At 35.6% G+C, this 17,774-nt stretch overlaps 2 protein-coding genes across 4 annotated transcripts in view; one reads left to right on the forward strand and one right to left on the reverse strand.

Moving 5' to 3' along the window:
• Nucleotides 1-4,828, reverse strand: part of ccdc90b (coiled-coil domain containing 90B) — a 5,651-nt gene extending 823 nt beyond the window's left edge. Inside the window, exons 1-8 of one of the 2 annotated variants that reach the window (XM_042499649.2) lie at nucleotides 4,508-4,827; nucleotides 4,043-4,162; nucleotides 3,330-3,433; nucleotides 2,540-2,641; nucleotides 2,309-2,350; nucleotides 1,830-1,901; nucleotides 1,443-1,496; nucleotides 1,018-1,132 (exon numbers count right to left, since the gene is read on the reverse strand). In XM_042499649.2, the coding sequence (XP_042355583.2) occupies nucleotides 1,018-1,132; nucleotides 1,443-1,496; nucleotides 1,830-1,901; nucleotides 2,309-2,350; nucleotides 2,540-2,641; nucleotides 3,330-3,433; nucleotides 4,043-4,162; nucleotides 4,508-4,571 (673 nt within the window). In that variant the 5' untranslated portion in view covers nucleotides 4,572-4,827. Of the gene's footprint in view, nucleotides 1-1,017; nucleotides 1,133-1,442; nucleotides 1,497-1,829; nucleotides 1,902-2,308; nucleotides 2,351-2,539; nucleotides 2,642-3,329; nucleotides 3,434-4,042; nucleotides 4,163-4,507 lie in introns of both variants that reach the window. The other variant, XM_088088080.1, reaches the window with a different exon arrangement.
• A 945-nt stretch (nucleotides 4,829-5,773) lies between these two features.
• alg8 (ALG8 alpha-1,3-glucosyltransferase) lies at nucleotides 5,774-17,179 on the forward strand. 2 transcript variants are annotated; one of them, XM_088088079.1, is made up of 14 exons: nucleotides 5,774-5,911; nucleotides 7,365-7,443; nucleotides 8,249-8,442; nucleotides 8,677-8,786; nucleotides 9,396-9,463; nucleotides 9,618-9,744; nucleotides 11,535-11,638; nucleotides 12,658-12,778; nucleotides 13,699-13,838; nucleotides 14,085-14,224; nucleotides 15,278-15,375; nucleotides 15,457-15,529; nucleotides 16,368-16,628; nucleotides 16,768-17,179. In XM_088088079.1, the coding sequence occupies exons 1-13, from the start codon at nucleotides 5,829-5,831 to the stop codon at nucleotides 16,597-16,599; spliced, it is 1,569 nt and encodes a 522-aa protein (XP_087944205.1). In that variant the 5' UTR covers nucleotides 5,774-5,828; the 3' UTR covers nucleotides 16,600-16,628; nucleotides 16,768-17,179. The 2 variants fall into 2 exon arrangements, with proteins under 2 accessions (XP_087944205.1, XP_042355457.2); XM_042499523.2 differs by having other exon boundaries at nucleotides 16,368-17,179.
• The last annotated feature ends 595 nt before the right edge of the window (nucleotides 17,180-17,774 follow it).

A 17,774-nucleotide genomic window follows, 5' to 3' on the forward strand; every position in this document is an offset into this window, starting at 1 on the left:
AAATGAAATGAGGGCAGGGCCACTTTGGGTGTTTGAATTTTACCCCCAAAAATATTAATAAATATGTCCCCCAAATATATTGTAAAATTTAGGACAAATTTGGTAAAAATTCTGGGAAAAATGTTAATAAAATGTTGGAAAAGTATCAGTAAAATGTCCAAAACAAAATTAGTAAATTAAAAAAAAAAATCAGTGGAATGTCCCAAAAAATTGTAAAAACACCAAAAACAAAAAAAGTTAAATTTGCAAAAAAATATTAGGAAAATGCCCAAAAATATGTGTAACACATCCAAACATTTAGTTAAATGTGCAGGAAAAAAAAGGCAGTAACATTTTCAAAATCAGTAATAAAATGTCCAAAAATATTTGTTTTATTAGTCAAATTTAAGGATAATTAAGGGGAGGGGTGCTTTTATTGTGTAATTATATATATATATGTAATATTAGAAAAATGTTCAAATATTATTAGTCAAATGTGGGAAAATAGTCATTTTTTTAAGTACAATGTCGGCGAAAATGTAGTAAATGGAGTAAATTTTGGTAAAATTCACAAAATATAATATTAAGAGAACACATTTTAATAAAAGTTTCAAAAAATATTAGTAAAATGTTTATTTTAAAGAGTGATACGGCTAAAAAGAGTGAAATGTAAAATTCCTGAAAAATAATATTTCATGTTGGAAAATTTTTCGTAACATTTCCGAAACATAATAGTAAAATGAAGGAAAACAAAGTATTAGTAAAAGTGCTTAAGCAATATTTTTTCCAAAAACTGTCATAAAATGTCAAAAAAATGTGGGAAAAAATTAGTAAAAAAAAAAGAGTATTTGTAAAATTTTGGCTTTACGGGAAACACGACGCTGACGGCGAGCTTTATTGTCACGGTTTTGATGCAGGCGACTATTTTCGTGATAATTTCCTCTATGTGTCGATACTTTTACGCTTTAATACTGTAGTACTGTTACCTTCCCCGTAGTAACAGTTGGGAGTACTCGAGTAACTCAGTTGTGTTTGTACCTGCCAGGTAGCGGACCGTCTCCAGTTTGAGCGACTCCAGGACGGTTTTGAGCGACGCCACCTGCAGGTCGATCTTCTTGTTGATCTCCATGTTGTCGTGTTCGAGGTCGGCTTTCTGACCACAGAGACACATGTGATGACGTCAGCGAGCAGCCACAGAGACACGCGTGATGACGTCAGCGAGCAGCCACAGAGACACACGTGATGACGTCAGCGAGCAGCCACAGAGACACGCGTGATGACGTCAGCGAGCAGCCACAGAGACACGCGTGATGACGTCAGCGAGCAGCCACAGAGACACGCGTGATGACGTCAGCGAGCAGCCACAGAGACACGCGTGATGACGTCAGCGAGCAGCCACAGAGACACGCGTGATGACGTCAGCGAGCAGCCACAGAGACACGTGCAGTCTGACAAACTTTTACCTTGTGATGAAACTCCGAGCTCGCCTCCAGGAGCTTCTTCTCCTGCTCTGAAAACTGCCGGAAACACACGAGCGCACGTATCTCATCAATACATGTTCGTTATTATTATTATATAAAGAGAGGAGAGAGGAGGAGAGGAGAGGAGGAGGAGAGGAGGAGGGAGGAGAGAGGAGGAGAGGAGGAGAGAGGAGGAGAGGAGGAGGAGAGGAGAGGAGGAGAGGAGAGGAGGGGAGAGGAGAGGAGAGAGGAGGAGAGGAGGAGAGAGGAGGAGAGGAGGAGAGAGGAGAGGAGGAGAGGAGAGGAGAGGAGGAGAGAGGAGAGAGGAGAGAGGAGGAGAGGAGAGGAGGAGAGAGGAGGAGAGGAGGAGAGAGGAGGTGTTTTCCTCACCATGTCAGAGATCCTGCTGCTCTGCAGGTTGATGTCCAGTTTAGTTTCCGCTCGGAGTTTCTGACTTTCCTCCTGAACACAAACAAACACTAAAATCAGCTGATTCCAGTGAATCTGCTGGAAAACCCGGCAGGAGCGAGACGGTTAGTAAAACTGGAGCGGACTGCAGACGCGTAACATCGTAACGAAATATCACGTTATTACCATAATCTTAATTCAGCTGACATTTGAGCCGATGTTTCCCCGTTCACGATCTTTTTATTTTGTTGAGTCGTGCAGTAATCTGAAAAGTCATTGGCTTCATCGACTACGTCTCATATTTCAACCCAGGAAACGTTATTTCAGGATCGATATTGTTATCGTTTTATCGCCCAGCCCTATCGTCTCATCGTTATCATCACGTCATCATCATCACATCATCATCACATCATCATCATCGTCACTGCGTCTCACATTCGTTTATCGAAACACGTTCTGACCTTCAGTCTGTTCTGCAGCTGCTCCAACTCTCGCTTCATTTTCTACAAGAGAACACAAAGTTAGCGTGTCGTTAATTAACGTTTTGTTAGTTAACTTTTGTTAGTTAATGTTTCATTGGTTAATGTTTTGTCATTTAATGTCCTTGGTTAACGTCATTAGTTAACGTTTCGTTGGTTAACATGTTTGTTAACGTGTCGTTAGTTAACGTTGTTTAGTTAACGCGTCCATACAGTGTTTTCTGATCGCAGGTTGGCGAAGTCGCTCTTCTCCAGGATCACCATGTCCTTCCTGATGGAGTCCAGGTGAGACATGATCTGCTGCAGCGCGATCTCCTGCAACAACAACAACATCAGCAAAAACAAACAACAACAACATCAAAAACAACATCAACAAAAACAAACAACATAAAAAAACACAAACAAAAACACCAACATCAACAAAAACAACATCAAAAACAACATCAACAAAAACATCAACAAAAACAACATAAAAAAACAAACAACATCAAAAACAACACCAACAAAAACAACATCAAAAACAACATCAACAAAAACATCAACAAAAACAACATCAAAAACAACATCAACAAAAACAACATCAACAAAAACATCAACAAGAACAACACCAACAAAAACAACATCAACAAAAACAACACCAACAAAAACATCAACAAAAACAACACCAACAAAAACATCAACAAAAACAACATCAACAAAAACAACACCAACAAAAACAAACAAACAACAACATCAAAAACAACACCAACAAAAACACCAACAACAACATCAACAAAAACAACAACATCAAAAACAACATCAACAAAAACAACACCAACAAAAACAACACCAACAAAAACAACAATAACAGCAACAACATCAACAAAAACAAACAAACAACAACAACATCAACAAAAACAACAACGATAACAACTGGGGTCAACGTGGCTGTTGCTCCTGCATGTTTTCACAGAGGTCGAGTACTGTTACTGCAGTAATCTGATTACTTTCTCAGAGTTCGTACCTGGTGTGATTTGGTCACCATGTCTCTGTAGACGATGTCCATGTTTGCTGTCGTCAAGGTAACCAGAGCTGAAACGATCAGCTCAGCCTGATGCTTCCCAAAACCTGCACCGAAAAACAACAACAAAAACAACAACAACGTTTCTATGAACTCGGCGAGCTGGTGGACGAAAAAAAATGTTGAGGTAAAAACGATTTATATTAAATTATACTGAAAATGTTTTAAATTAAATTATTTAGTGTATTTTTTTTACTTTATTATTATATATTATTATTATATATTGATGTATTGATTGGCTGGTAAATGTATTGATTATGTATTGATGTACCGATTGATTATATATTGATTTATTGGTGAGTGTATTGATTGGCTGGCTGATTGATTATATATTGATTGGTTATATATTGATGTATTGATTGGCTGGTTGATTGATTATATATTGATTGGTTATATATTGATGTATTGATTGGCTGGCTGATAGATTATATATTGATGTATTGATTGGCTGGCTGATAGATTATATATTGATGTATTGATTGGCTGGCTGATTGATTATATATTGATTGGTTATATATTGATGTATTGATTGGCTGGCTGATAGATTATATATTGATGTATTGATTGGCTGGCTGATAGATTATATATTGATGTATTGATTGGCTGGCTGATTGATTATATATTGATGTATTGATTGATTGGTGAGTGTTTGTCACCGCTGCTCTCCAGCTCCGTCACCATGGCGTGGGAGTCGAAGGTCAGTTTTCGCTGCTCCAGAGGCGTCAGTTCAACCTTCCTCAGGTCAAAGGTCGCCGCGGGCGCTGACACATGCAGACCTGTTACTCACACACACACACACACACACACACACACACACACACATTAACCTCGTAGGAAAAGTTTGACCTTCAGTGAACTTTATTTCTGTTTTTTTGTCCCCTCAGGTACTGCAGTACCTCTCTGAGTATTTGTACTTCACTGAGGTGTACTTTGTGTATCCTAAAATCGGATTTATTTTAGTCCAACAGTCAAATCTGATTGGATCTCAGACTCATGTGATGACGTCATTAATAACGGTTTACCTCCACGTGACTGAAGGACCACTACAGATCCTATCACACAGTATTTGTACACAGTGTAGTAGTACTGTCACTGCAGTCCGGGGGATCAGGAACACTCACCTCTCCGGGTTCCGGTGGTCGCGAGCCGCCGCGGCAGCGCGTTCATCATCATCATCATCATCATCTGTGTAAAGTTTAATCCACCTGAGACCACCAGAGACCAGAGACCGGAGACCGGAGACCACCACAGACCAGAGACAAGCGAGACCAGAGACCCGAGACCACCAGAGACCACCAGAGACCAGAGACCAGAGACCGGAGACCACCACAGACCAGAGACAAGCGAGACCGGAGACCTGAGACCAGAGACCGGAGACCAGCGAGAGACACTCCTGCTGGTCCACAGACCGCTTACAGACCGGATACAGTAAGACGGCACGAGGAAGTCAAACTTAAAGTTACGAGATCAGACAGGCTGTCCTCGCGCTGCATTCAAGGACTGTCGGTACTGTCAGAATTACTATCCGACCAGGATAATGAAAAATACATAAATAAATATAACTGAAAAAACAAAAATATGGTTAAAGTATTAAAAGTAATAATAATAAGTAATAGAGTAATAATAAAAGTGTACTACTACAACTACTACTAATCATTACTATTATTATTATTATTAATGCCTATTACTACTACGAATAATAATAATAATAATAATAATAATAATAATAATAATAATTTGTATTATTATCACAGCCTATTATTACCATTACTACTGATAATAATAGTTCTAATTATTTCTAGTGATTTTTTAAAGACATAATACTGTCTTTTTGTTGTTTTAACGTTTTAGCGATTTTTATTTTCTTTAGATTTTTTTGCGACTTTGTTTTCCTTTGAAATCTTTGGTGATTTAAAAAAATGGTAATGGCTTTTCTTCAGACCTTTTTAACTTTCTTTGAACTTTTTTATTACATATTTTAATTTTATATTTGACATTTTTTTCTTTAAAACGTTTTGTCTTTTTTTCCTCACGGAAATGTCTGCGATGTTTTCCTCTCTTTACTTTTTTTTTTGCGATTTTTTTCCTCTCAGAAATCCGGGGCTATTTATAAAACATTTGGGGCAATGACGCCACTTTGCACTAAAAAAAATCACAGCAGGATTATTTTATTTTAGAAATGAAGTTGAGAATTTCGACTTTACGAGGCGACATGAAGGTATACAAATGATGACGTCACTACCGCTCTGTCCCTCAACAATAACAAAAATATTAAAAATATCAAAATATTAAAACAAACAAAAAAATTGGTAACCGCCACGTTTATCAGCTGACTACTTATTGATATCTATTAATTTATTTTATTAAACGGAAGTTCCGTCTTGTGTGCAGATCGGAGTTTGTCAATAAAGCTTAGTTTAAACCCTCCGTGACGTCACTGTCATGGCGGCGGCGGACGGTTGGAGCTGGTTTCCAGCGTTAGCACTGGGAGTTTCTCTGCTCAAATGTCTCTTCATCAAATCATAGTGAGTGTGGACACTTTGACACGAGCCGGTTTCACTCGGCGCTGCAGCGTCGGGACGATGTTTTTATTTTACAGCGAGAAATGTTAAAAACCGCCGCTCCGCCTGTTAGCATCCGGCTAACAAACCGGGAAGCTAACGAGCACTACGAGCCGCAAAATGTTGTTAAATATGATCAAATATGAACCTTTAAGAGGGTTTTGTGCATCGATCTGATGGAGTCTGTAGAGAAACCTTTATTTTTGTGTAGCCGTTTGTTAAATGTGACTTTATTTGAGGGGACGAAGGAGAAGTTGACGTGTTATTAACTTTAAAGCTAATGTAGCCGAGCGGCCTCAAGATGGCGCCGTTTTTCCTCAGAGGTTCCGCTTAACGAAAAGTTTAAAGTTTTAAACCGATTATTAACTAAATTATTAACTAAAATTAACGACAGAATTAACGACGCTCGTCAGACTCACATCTCTTAATTATTACATCGTCGGTGATTTGTTGTGTGCTCTTACTCTCTGTTAGGAAGCTGAAATCCTCAGAAATACAGTAATTTGAAATGTTAAATCTGTCCCAACCAAACCTCAGAAAAACTTCACAATTTAAGGATTTGCCGCTTATTTGTTAGTTTACACGCGTTATAAAACACAAGTAAGAATATTAATAGAGTCAAAGTTAACTGCCCCCCCCACACACACACACAAAATATTTTTACTTTAAAGAAAAAAACTTAAATCGCAATTCCCTCCAAAAATTGCCCCCAAATTTAAAAAAAGGCAAAAATTATTAATTTTTCTCTTCAAATTGCAAAAAAATCCCTTTTTTTGTCTTTCACAATAGTCACAGAAAAAAATAATCACCCAAAAGTATTTGCATACAAATAACCCAAATCTTTAAACACACCAACCCCTTGAAAAAACAGCATATTTTTAAAAAAGAAAACCAATTGCCAATTTCTATTTCTTAAAAATTAATCAAAATGTTTTTTAAAGGGAAAAAAAATCACATTTTTTACAATATGACCAAAAACATTTTAAAGAAGAAAAAAACTTTCAGAATCATTAAAAAGATTTAAAGACAACAAATAACCAAAAAAGATGTTCTTTAGAAATTTCCAAATTGTTGTTAAAAATAATCACCCACTTTACTGAAAAAAATCTATAAAAATGTAAAAAAATCATCAAATTTTCTCTGTAAAAATCTGAAATAATAAAGAACTGATGAGGAGTATCGAGGGTCATTTTAGAGAACGTGTGCTCTGGAAAACAACAACAAAGCAAAAACTTAAAGTGGCAGATATGACAAACTTCCACTTATAGTGTTGATGTCTCGAACATTTAGTAATACGTGACTCGACGCTGAAGTGGTGTCTGCGTGGAGTTTGGTTGTGTGTTAATCTACCTGTGTGTGTGTGTGTGTGTGTGTGTGTGTGTGTGTGTGTGTGTGTGTGTGTGTGTGTGTGAGACAGTCATTCCACAGACTTCGAGGTGCACAGGAACTGGTTGGCGATCACACACAGTCTGCCGGTGTCCCGGTGGTACCATGAGGTCAGTGTCACTCTCATTAAAAGTCTTTAATGAATGTGGTTTTTGTCAACAACCTATTTATTTATTTCAGTATTTATTTTAGTATTTATTTGTGTATTTATTAAAATAAACTTCTGGGTAACATCTTTTTTAAAAAATGATGATGAGGAGGATGACAAGTAACACAAGCATCAATAAATAAATGTGTATAAAAACACAAATTAATTTGCTTATGTATTACTGCTTTTATTTATTTTCATATTAATTTATTATTTTATTTATTTCAGTATTCATTTCAGCATTTATTTGTGAATTTATTTATTAATTAAAATATGCTGCTCAGTAACAAAATCTTTACAAAAATACATATTTTACTAAACTTGATATGGATAGAGGACGAAGCATCAATAAGTAAATCGATAAATACACAAATAAGTAAATAATAACAGTTGATAATTAAATAGGACAAAAATAAATAAAAATGTTAATTTCAGTGTTTTTGTAAAAATCGATTTACTTATTTCTGTATTTCTGTGTCTTTATTTGTTTTTTTTTTAAATATTTATTTATTCTTTTATAAATTAATTTGATTCTGTATTTCTGATTTTTATTTATTTTGATATATATTAATTCTTTTATTTATTCTAGTTTTTATCACTTTATTCTTGTATTTATTTATTTTTGTAGTTATTAATATTAGTCATGTTTAGTAGTCAAATGTATTTTTTTTTAGTTTCTGAGCAGCCAGCAGCAGCCTGAGCTCTGAGAGAACGGCGAACTATAATGACGTTTAAAAATATTATTTTGTTTTTGTCCGTCTCTGCAGAACACCTCGGAGTGGACTCTGGACTACCCCCCGCTGTTCGCCTGGTTCGAGTTCGGTCTGTCTCAGGCGGCTCGCCACTTTGACAGAAACATGTTGGTGGTGGAGAATCTGAACTACGACAGTCCGGCGACCGTCCTCTTCCAGCGTCTGTCGGTCGTCTTCACTGACGTGGTTTTTATCTTCGCTGCCAGAGAGTGAGTCTGAGCACAGCGCCGCCTGTTTATTATTATTATTATTATTATTATTATTATTATTATTATTATTATTATTATTATTATTTAGGTTTTAATTCTAACATCAAACTCACTCTGTGACGTTAAGATATTTTTCTAAAACCAGCGGATGATTAAAGCTCTCCTGCATGAAGACAAAATGTCCTGCACCGTGTCCCCTGTATCTGGTCCCTGATTGGCTGTGTCCTCTTCCAGGTGCTGCAGGTGCGTTCAGGAGCAGAAAGGCTGTCGGGACGTTTTGAGCCGCCCGTCCTTCGTCCTGGCTGTTCTGCTGCTCTGGAACTTCGGCCTCCTCGTCGTCGACCGTATCCTTCAGCTGTGACACCCGAGCACACGGTTAAAACTCTTCATCAGACAGAATCAGGCTTTATAACATCACATGAAAAATAAAATAAAATAGAAAATAAAAAAATACAATTAACATATTCTATAACAAGTAGAATAAAAAATACAACAAAATGTACCATAAAATAAATAACACAAAAATATGATAAAATAAAATGAAAATTAATTCAATTAAAAGTACAATGAAACAGGAAATAAACACATTAAAAATAAGAAAGAAATACATAAAACAGAAAATTAATAAAATAAAAATACAATGAAATAAAAAGTAAGACCAAGTAATGTAAAATAAATGAAATAAAAATACAGTAAAATCAAATAGAAAATAACAAAAAATACAATAAACAAAAAAAATATGAAGAGAAAATTTAAAAAGATTAAATAAAAATGCAAAAAATAAATTTAATAAAAATGCAATAACATAATATAGAAAATAAATACAATAAAAATGAAATGATAGATTATTGATTTAAACATCCGTTTGTGACATTGACACTCTGTCTTAAAATTGTTGCAGTGTTGTTAGTGAATATTTTGACGTGCAGGTAAAAGTTCCTTCACAGTTTCAGACGTTCACTTCCAGTATAACGGCTTCCTGTTTGGCTTCCTGCTGTTGTCGGTGGCGAAACACCTGCAGGTATTTACCTGTACTTTAATAGAGTGTCTGCTTTAAACGTGTCTTTATAAAAAGGTTACTTCAGGTCATCTCAGTGTGTGTTTCTTCATCTGTGTGTGTGTGTGTGTGTGTGTGTGTGTGTGTGTGTGTGTGTGTGTGTGTGTGTGTGACTCAGTCCCAACACCTGCAGGGGGCGCTGCTGTTCTCCGTCCTGCTCAACCTGAAGCACATCTACCTGTACGTGGCTCCGGCCTACGGCGTCTACCTGCTGAGGAGTTACTGCTTCACTCAAGACAACACAGGTAACACACACACACACACACACACACACACACACACACACACACACACCTCTGTTGCGCCTGAAGCGGCTCGAGGTTATTAACCGACTGTGGAAACTTTGGATTGATAAATCAGATGATTGGCAGAAAATGAATCTGACAAATCTGAACTGAGTGATTAAGGCAGCGTGTTATTGATCCACAGCGAGCATTCAGCAGCTTTAAACATCCCAAAAAATTAAAAAAACTAGTGAACTGATGACAACTTTAAGACAAAAGACTTTTTCCCACAGCCATCAGAGCAGAAAAACAGGACTTGTATTATTTCTGGGTGTCATTCTGGGCTTTTGACTCTGAATTTGTCATTTTGACTATTTTCCACCTGATGAGGTCATTTTGACCATATTTGGCATATGGAGGAAATACATGCTATTTCCACTAGGTGACCTGTCACAGTCAATGTAGCTGCTGATCACTGACATATCCCAGACTGTCAGCAGCTACACTCACACACTGACAGATCCCAGACTGTCAGCAGCTACACTCACACACTGACATATCCCAGACTGTCAGCAGCTACACTCACACACTGACAGATCCCAGACTGTCAGCAGCTACACTCACACACTGACATATCCCAGACTGTCAGCAGCTACACTCACACACTGACAGATCCCAGACTGTCGGCAGCTACAATAAATAAATAATAATCCGCGTAGCATGTAGTATAATGAAAATAATTCATTTTTTTGTGGGTGGGCGAGTTCCATCTAAAAACACAGTGGCATCATGACAAAAACTGACATTTAAATCGTTAATTATTTGAATTATTCTGAAAGTTAATGAATATTTATGATTAGGACTAGGGCTGGGTGATACGAAATAAAGTCTTATCACAATATTTTTTTTCATATCAGTCCACATCGATATATATCACGATATACATCAAACCACTATTTCTGTCTCAAAGCTTAAAGGTTCCTCTGACTCCTCAGTGAGATATGAAGATATCATCAGGTTAGTTTAGGTTAAATATTTATTTTCTGTCAGACATTGAACATGACAAATATACTGTAGAACAGCATCACCAGCTGGAGGACCTATTCTACTAAAACTCACAGAGGTCCAGGTACTAAAATGTCCTCCCAGCAAAGGTCCGAGCCTCATACCTAAAATCAATATCACCATTAATTATTATAAATGAACCATTATGTTGCTTTTTGCTTTTTTTGTGGTTTGTTTTTTGTCCTCATAGTTCACTGACACAGTGTCATGTGACCATGGTGTGTTGGAGTGTAATAAACATATGATTTATTATTATTGATTAAACTTTCCAGCATTATATAAAAATGAAAAGCTCCATCTGAAACAAACTTCAGGTAAATTTAAGCACGTATTGGTCACACGCAGTAACAGCTGTTTTGTTTAAAACCTCCAGGAGCGAGACAGTTTGTAAAACTGCTGGAGCAGGCTTAGAAAGTTAGAAGTTATTTCACGATTGATATCGTTATCGTTTTATCGGCCAGAATTTCAGTTAAAATTCTGAAAATTAATGAATATTTGATATTTATGATTAGGACTGATGTTAAAAAAATAAACCAAAAGAAATTAGAAAATAACACTGATGTATAATAATATAAATACTTTTAAAAGCTACACATTTTACAGCTATACATTTTGTGCACAGCGATATGAGTGTGTGATATTAAAGCGGGCAGTAAAGGGTTAATATTATGAACGTGTTTTGCCTCGACTCGTGCAAATAATGAAGTTAAATAGCCCGTAAACAGGCTGCCGGTGTTTGTGTGCAGACGGCTCCGTCAGGTGGAGGAGCTTCAGGCCGCTGCGCCTCCTCGCTCTGGGCAGCATCGTGACCTCCGTCTGCGCTCTGTCCTTCGGCCCCTTCATCGCCATGGTGAGTGGAGTCTTCCTCCGCCTGCGCTCAGACTGAAAGAGTTAAAGGTCCAGACTCTGAGGCCGACCGCTGCGTCGCCTCACGTCTAAATTAAATAAACATTTTGTGGAATAAAATTAAAACAATAAAAACAATACAATGTTAAAAATTGATGTATAAAAGTTAACAGAATAAAACAATATAAAAATAATAAACCTTTTCTGGAGTTAAAATCAAATCAATGTAAAAATTAATAAATAAATGTTAGCAGAATAAAACAAAATAATATGAAATAATAAACCTTACAGGATGGAACAATAGAAAGAAATAGTATAACAATAAATATATACAATATTGCAGCACTGATAATTACAATAAAACAGCAAAATGTATAAGAAAATCTATAAATGATAGTTAATAGAATAAAAGAAAAGAAAACAATAATTAAAGTAATTTCAGGACTAATTAAAACAATAACATTTGAAAAAATTATATAATTAATAGAATAAAACATTAAAATAAACAACAGTTAAGAAAATTTTGCAGGACTAAAAATGACATCAATATAAGAATAAAATGTAAATAGAAGTTGTGAATAGAATAAGATTTAATTAAAAAAAACTATGACTAATATCACAACAGTAAAACAATAAATAAATAAAAAATCAAGAAATATTGGCTAATAGAATAATATATTTTTAAAAAAAACAAAAATAACTAAAAAATCTTGTGCAGGACTAAAAATGAAACCAAGGAAATGTTAGAATAAATTAATAATTAAATTGAATAAAAAATGTAAAAAACAATAAATAAAATTGAAGATTTCGGACACAGACGAGCTCCGCCGTCGGCTCACGGCAGCCGGCGGTCGACTCGGCGCATCTGTGCCTCGACTCGGCAGCGTGTCACCGAGACTCCTGCTGCAGAAATGTTGCAGAGGATTGTGGGAGTGTCTCTGTGTTAAAACAGTATAAATTAGTAGTTTGCCGGCAGCGTGTTTTTGAGCGTTTTGTCTGAGACCGGATGTCTGTTTTTTTCAGGGCCAGCTCCCGCAGGTCCTCTCCCGGCTCTTCCCCTTCAAGAGGGGCCTCTGTCACGCCTACTGGGCCCCCAACGCCTGGGCCCTCTACAACGTGCTGGACAAAAGCCTGGCGGTGCTCGGTGAGATTTACGGCGCTCGTTACATTTCCGCGCGCTGACACAAACGTTTGAGGACCGTTTTGGGTCTTTGCGGTCGAACAGCAGAACAAACGACGTCTCTGATGTGACGACAGAAATAAACGAAAACCTCCACGAAGAGCTGAGCGCAGCAGCTCTGCAGATTCTGTTCGGCGCGCTGCAGCGAGCGTTTAAACAGGAGAATAAAGAAACTCAGAAATTATTAATGAATAATTTAAAAACTGACATTTTGTGGGATGAAAATTTTAAACAATAATGTGATGGAATAAAGAAATAATAATGAATAGAATAAAATGAACTAATAAAAGAAATGAGTCAAATTTTGTGGGACTAAAATTTACAACAATAACACATTAAAATATGAATTAATCATAAAAGTCAATAGAATAAAAAAGAAAACAACAATACTTGAATGTTTTTCAAAATTAGGAATATCAACAGTAAAATGTTGGTAAATGAAATACAGTTTTCAGAAATAACAATAATAATTTCAGCAGTGAAACAATACCAAGTAAAAAAAAAAAAAAGAAAGAAAGTTAAGAGAATAAAATAATTAACTCTTACAGGACAAAACACGAAAACAATAAAACAATTCAAACTTAAAATCAAAATAAAAGTTAAGAGAATTAAATAGAAAATATGTAAAATAATTAACTTTTACAGGAGTGAAAATGACAATAATAAAACAATACAGCGTAAAAACCAATAAATAAAAGTTAGTAGAATACATTAAAATAACATAAAATGATAAGCTTTTACAGGACGAAAAAATTAAAACAATACAACAATACATTGTAAAATAAATGAATAAAAGAATAAAAAATCAGAAAATAATGTACTTTTACTGGAGTTATTTTTAAAAATGAGCCAAAAAATCAATCATTACACTTCTTCCTGTTCAGGTGTTCGTCTGAAGCTGCTGGAGGAGGCGGAGCTTCCCCGAGCCTCCATGACGGGCGGGTTGGTTCAGGAGTTTCAGCACGCCGTCCTCCCCTCCGTCACTCCCTCCGTCACACTCGTCTGCACGCTCGTCTCCATCCTGGTGAGTCTCAGCAAACACAAACTTATTTTATTTTATTTTATTTTTAATTTAATTTAATTTAATTTAATTTAATTTAATTTAATTTAATTTAATTTAATTTAATTTAAGTTAATTTAAGTTAAGTTAAGTTAAGTTAAGTTAAGTTAAGTTTGTTAAGTTTAATAACTTCCATTAAACCCGAGGGCTTCACTGTAAAGACCGTTTGTCCTCCGGTCTCACTCTGTCTCCTGTCCTCTGTCTCTGAAGCCGGCAGTGGCGTCCATCTGGTGGCGTCCTTGCGGCGCTCGTGGCTTCCTGCGCTGCCTGCTGCTCTGCGCTCTCGGCTCCTTCATGTTCGGCTGGCACGTCCACGAGAAGGCCATCCTCATCGCCATCCTGCCACTGAGGTCAGACGCCCACGAACACTGCGGTTTACGCCGAAAACCACCGAAACGCACAAACGCGGGTCCTAAAGTACTTCACAGAGCAAAAGTAAAACAACACAGACACAAAACATATTAATTACGTGAACAACAATAAATAAATATTATTCAGGACTAAAAATTGCAAAAATAAAACAATAAAATGGTTTTAAATGGAAAAAAACAACAATTAATACAATTTTGCAGGACTGAAAATTACAACAATAAAACAGCAAAATGTAAAAATAATCTACGAATTATAGTTTTTAGAATAAAATTTTAAAAAACTAAAATTACATTTTGCAGGACTAAAAAAATTAACAAAAAATGCAACAACAAATAGAAACAACAATAAATGAAATTTTGCAGGACTAAAATGGCAACAATATTAGAAGAAAGTGTAAAATATTTAATAGAATTTAATCAATTAAAAACAATACATTAAAGTCAATATTGTATAAATAAAAATTAAAACAAAAATTTATGTGAATAAAATTTAATTAAAAAAACAAAAAAAAAAACATTTGCAGGACTAAAATTAACAACAATAAAACAAAATATTTTTAAAAAATCAAGGGGTATTGGTTAATAAAACAGTATTAAAAAATAAACAACAATAACATTTTAAAAATAAAAATAATAATATAATGGAATTAAATACCATTACAAAGTAAACAATAATAAATAAAATTTTACAGGGCTAAAAATTACAATAAAACAAAACAATTTTATAAATTACTTAATAAAAGTTGGCAGCGTGAAATAAAAAAATAAAAAAAACTGTAACAAGACTAAAAATAAACAATTTCAGCAATAAAATTAAAAAAAATTAAATATCAGGGATAAAAATAATCAAACAATGAAAATCCAGATTAAAAAGATGGTTCTTTAATGTAAAAACACAGTTTGTTGAGTTAATATCGAGAGTCTGAGGTCAGTTTAGGGACATAAAAACACGCATTAATCGATGCTTCTGCTCTGATTCGTTTTGATCTGAGCTGAACGTGAAGTGATTCAGGCTGATTTCTCTTCCTGCAGCATCCTGGCAGTTGAGAGCAGAGAGGATGCTGGGATCTTCCTGGTTCTGAGCACCACAGGTCATTACTCGCTGTTCCCGCTGCTCTTCACCCCCGCAGGTAAAACACCAAAAACACACACGTGTCGTCTCTGAGCGTGTCCATGAAAGGTGATGAAACGAGCGTGTGATGTTGTTGCAGAGCTGCCCGTCAAAGTGCTGCTGATGCTGCTGTTCACCGTCTACTCTTTCACCGCGCTGAGGAAACTCCACAGGTACACAAACACACCTGTCGCCGCCTTTATCCGCATCTTTCAACCCACGTTTTCACGTCTGACTGTTAAAGAATCGTTTCATCGTTCGGTCGCTGGCTTCTATTGAACCTGCAGACCTTCTGTGCATGAAAAAACAGATATGAAAGAAAGGAAAAATACATAAATGTGTACAGATGCAGACAAATGTACGAGTAAAAAAAGGTTAATCACTAACGTTTGAGTCTGCACGAGATTTTTAGACTACCACACACACATATTGTATATTTACACATATATAATATATAACATGGCTTTTGAAGATACACCCCTGTCATTAAATGTAAGTGATACGAATGAAGAAAAAAGAAACAGAAAGAAAAGAGACAAAAGAGGGAAAAAATGCAAAACCCTCGGAAAAAAACACAGAATTAAGACACAAACACACAAAAAGATAAAATACCAAAACCACAAAAAGGAAAAAAAAATCACAAAAGATAAAAACGACAAAAACCTGAAAAAAACACAACAAAGAAAAAATATAAAATCCACTTAAAAGAAAAGAAAAAGCAAAAAAACTGAAAAAATAAAACAAAAACCACAAAAAGGTAAAAAATATTAAAAAATAATAAAGACCAAAAAGACTTAAAATCATAAAACCAGAAAAAAGACAGAAAAACTGACAAAAACATAAAACAAACGATAATAATAACAGACATGAAATAATGAAACACCAGATTTATTCTTTAATCTGTCTTTCACAGTTTGATCTCATGAGATTTAAATCAAATATGAACTGCATTACCCAGAGTGCTTTGCAGCGTCCTCAGATGTAATCAGATTACCGTCTCTCTCCCCTCAGCGGTCGGGGGTCTCTGCTTCGTCCTCTGGAGTCCGTCTACCTGCTGGGACTGGTCGCCGTGGCGATGGCCTGCGAGGTCGTCTTCCCTCTGTCGCCGTGGCAACAGAAGCTGCCCTTCCTGCCCCTGCTGGTGACCTCGGTGTACTGCGCCGCCGGCGTCTGCTACTCCTTCCTGCGTCTGTACGTCAGCCTGCTGCGGCGGCCGCAGGATCAGAAGCCCAAACAGCTGTGAGACGGCATCCTGCGCCCCAGAGGTCGCAGGTTAGAACCCCGAAAACACACCCACACCCCGAGCAAGGCACTCAGGTGCTGACTGACCAATCAGGAGAGAGAGACTCTCCAAAAACTGTGAGGCTCTGCCTCCGTTTTACTTCTTCTTCTTTTTCTGGAATATTGACAGAAAACAGCGACCGCAGGACGACGACATGAGCCGGAAATCACCGACGAAAAATTACTCAAGTATCAATAAATAAATGAATACAGGAGTGGAAACTATGGAAATACGTACCAAAAATAAAAAAATAATACTGAAATTAATTTGTAAAAATGCATGAATAAATAAATAAATAAGTGGAAAAAATATAAATGAATGTTGAAAAAGATATGAAATAAAATCTATCAATGGATGAATAAATAAATAAAAGAATTAAGACACTAATAAATGTATGACTAAATATGAACCAAGCTATTAGTGCATGGATAAAAAAAGCCAATAAACATATTAATACATGTTGACATAAATACAAAAAAATCTATAAATGGATAACTTAATAATTAAATGATTGAATGTGTAAGTAAATGGTGAAATAAATGAAATAAATATGAAAAAAAAATCTACAAATAGATTACTAAATACAAAGAAAAAAGAATTAATGTGTAAGTGAATGTTGAAATAAAAATATAAAAAATCTAGAAATGCATGAATGAATAAATTAAAGAATAAATGCATGAATATATTTTGAAACAGTTCTGAATAAATAAATAAATAAAGGAATACATTCACAAAAAAAATCTAAAATTGGATAGATACATTTTAAAAACTTGATAATTTAACGACATAAAAGGTTATTACATTTTTACTACATTTACTACATTTATTTATTCCTGTATTTATTTATCTGTATTTGTATTGATACTTGTGTCATTCTTCGTCCTCCGTACATTTTTGTGTTGCTCATACGATCGCTGCAGATGGCTGCGAGTTGAACATTATGATCAACCAGAAACAAACACGTTTATCCTAAACGAAGGTTCAGTGAAGCTCAGATTTATAACACAAAGTCTGAGTTTATGGAGGCGGCAGATTAGTTGTTGGATATTAATTATTATACATTCGTATTTTAATAACTTGGTTTTCTCCTGCTCTTCAGCACCGCTGAAATACCATTTCTATGTATTAAAAAATTT

Source organism: Plectropomus leopardus, chromosome 15 (assembly GCF_026936395.1).
Source record: "Plectropomus leopardus strain MGB_pleo_1.0 chromosome 15, ASM2693639v1, whole genome shotgun sequence".
Lineage (NCBI taxonomy): Eukaryota > Metazoa > Chordata > Actinopteri > Perciformes > Serranidae > Plectropomus > Plectropomus leopardus.

Excerpts from the sequence above, each read along its gene's own strand:
- alg8 (XM_042499523.2), top strand. The coding sequence starts at position 5,829 with ATGGCGGCGGCGGACGGTTGGAGCTGGTTTCCAGCGTTAGCACTGGGA. Across the intron at positions 5,912-7,364 it reads TGTCTCTTCATCAAATCATA|TCATTCCACAGACTTCGAGG; the intron begins GTGAGTGTGGAC and ends TGTGTGAGACAG. Across the intron at positions 13,839-14,084 it reads GCACGCTCGTCTCCATCCTG|CCGGCAGTGGCGTCCATCTG; the intron begins GTGAGTCTCAGC and ends CTGTCTCTGAAG.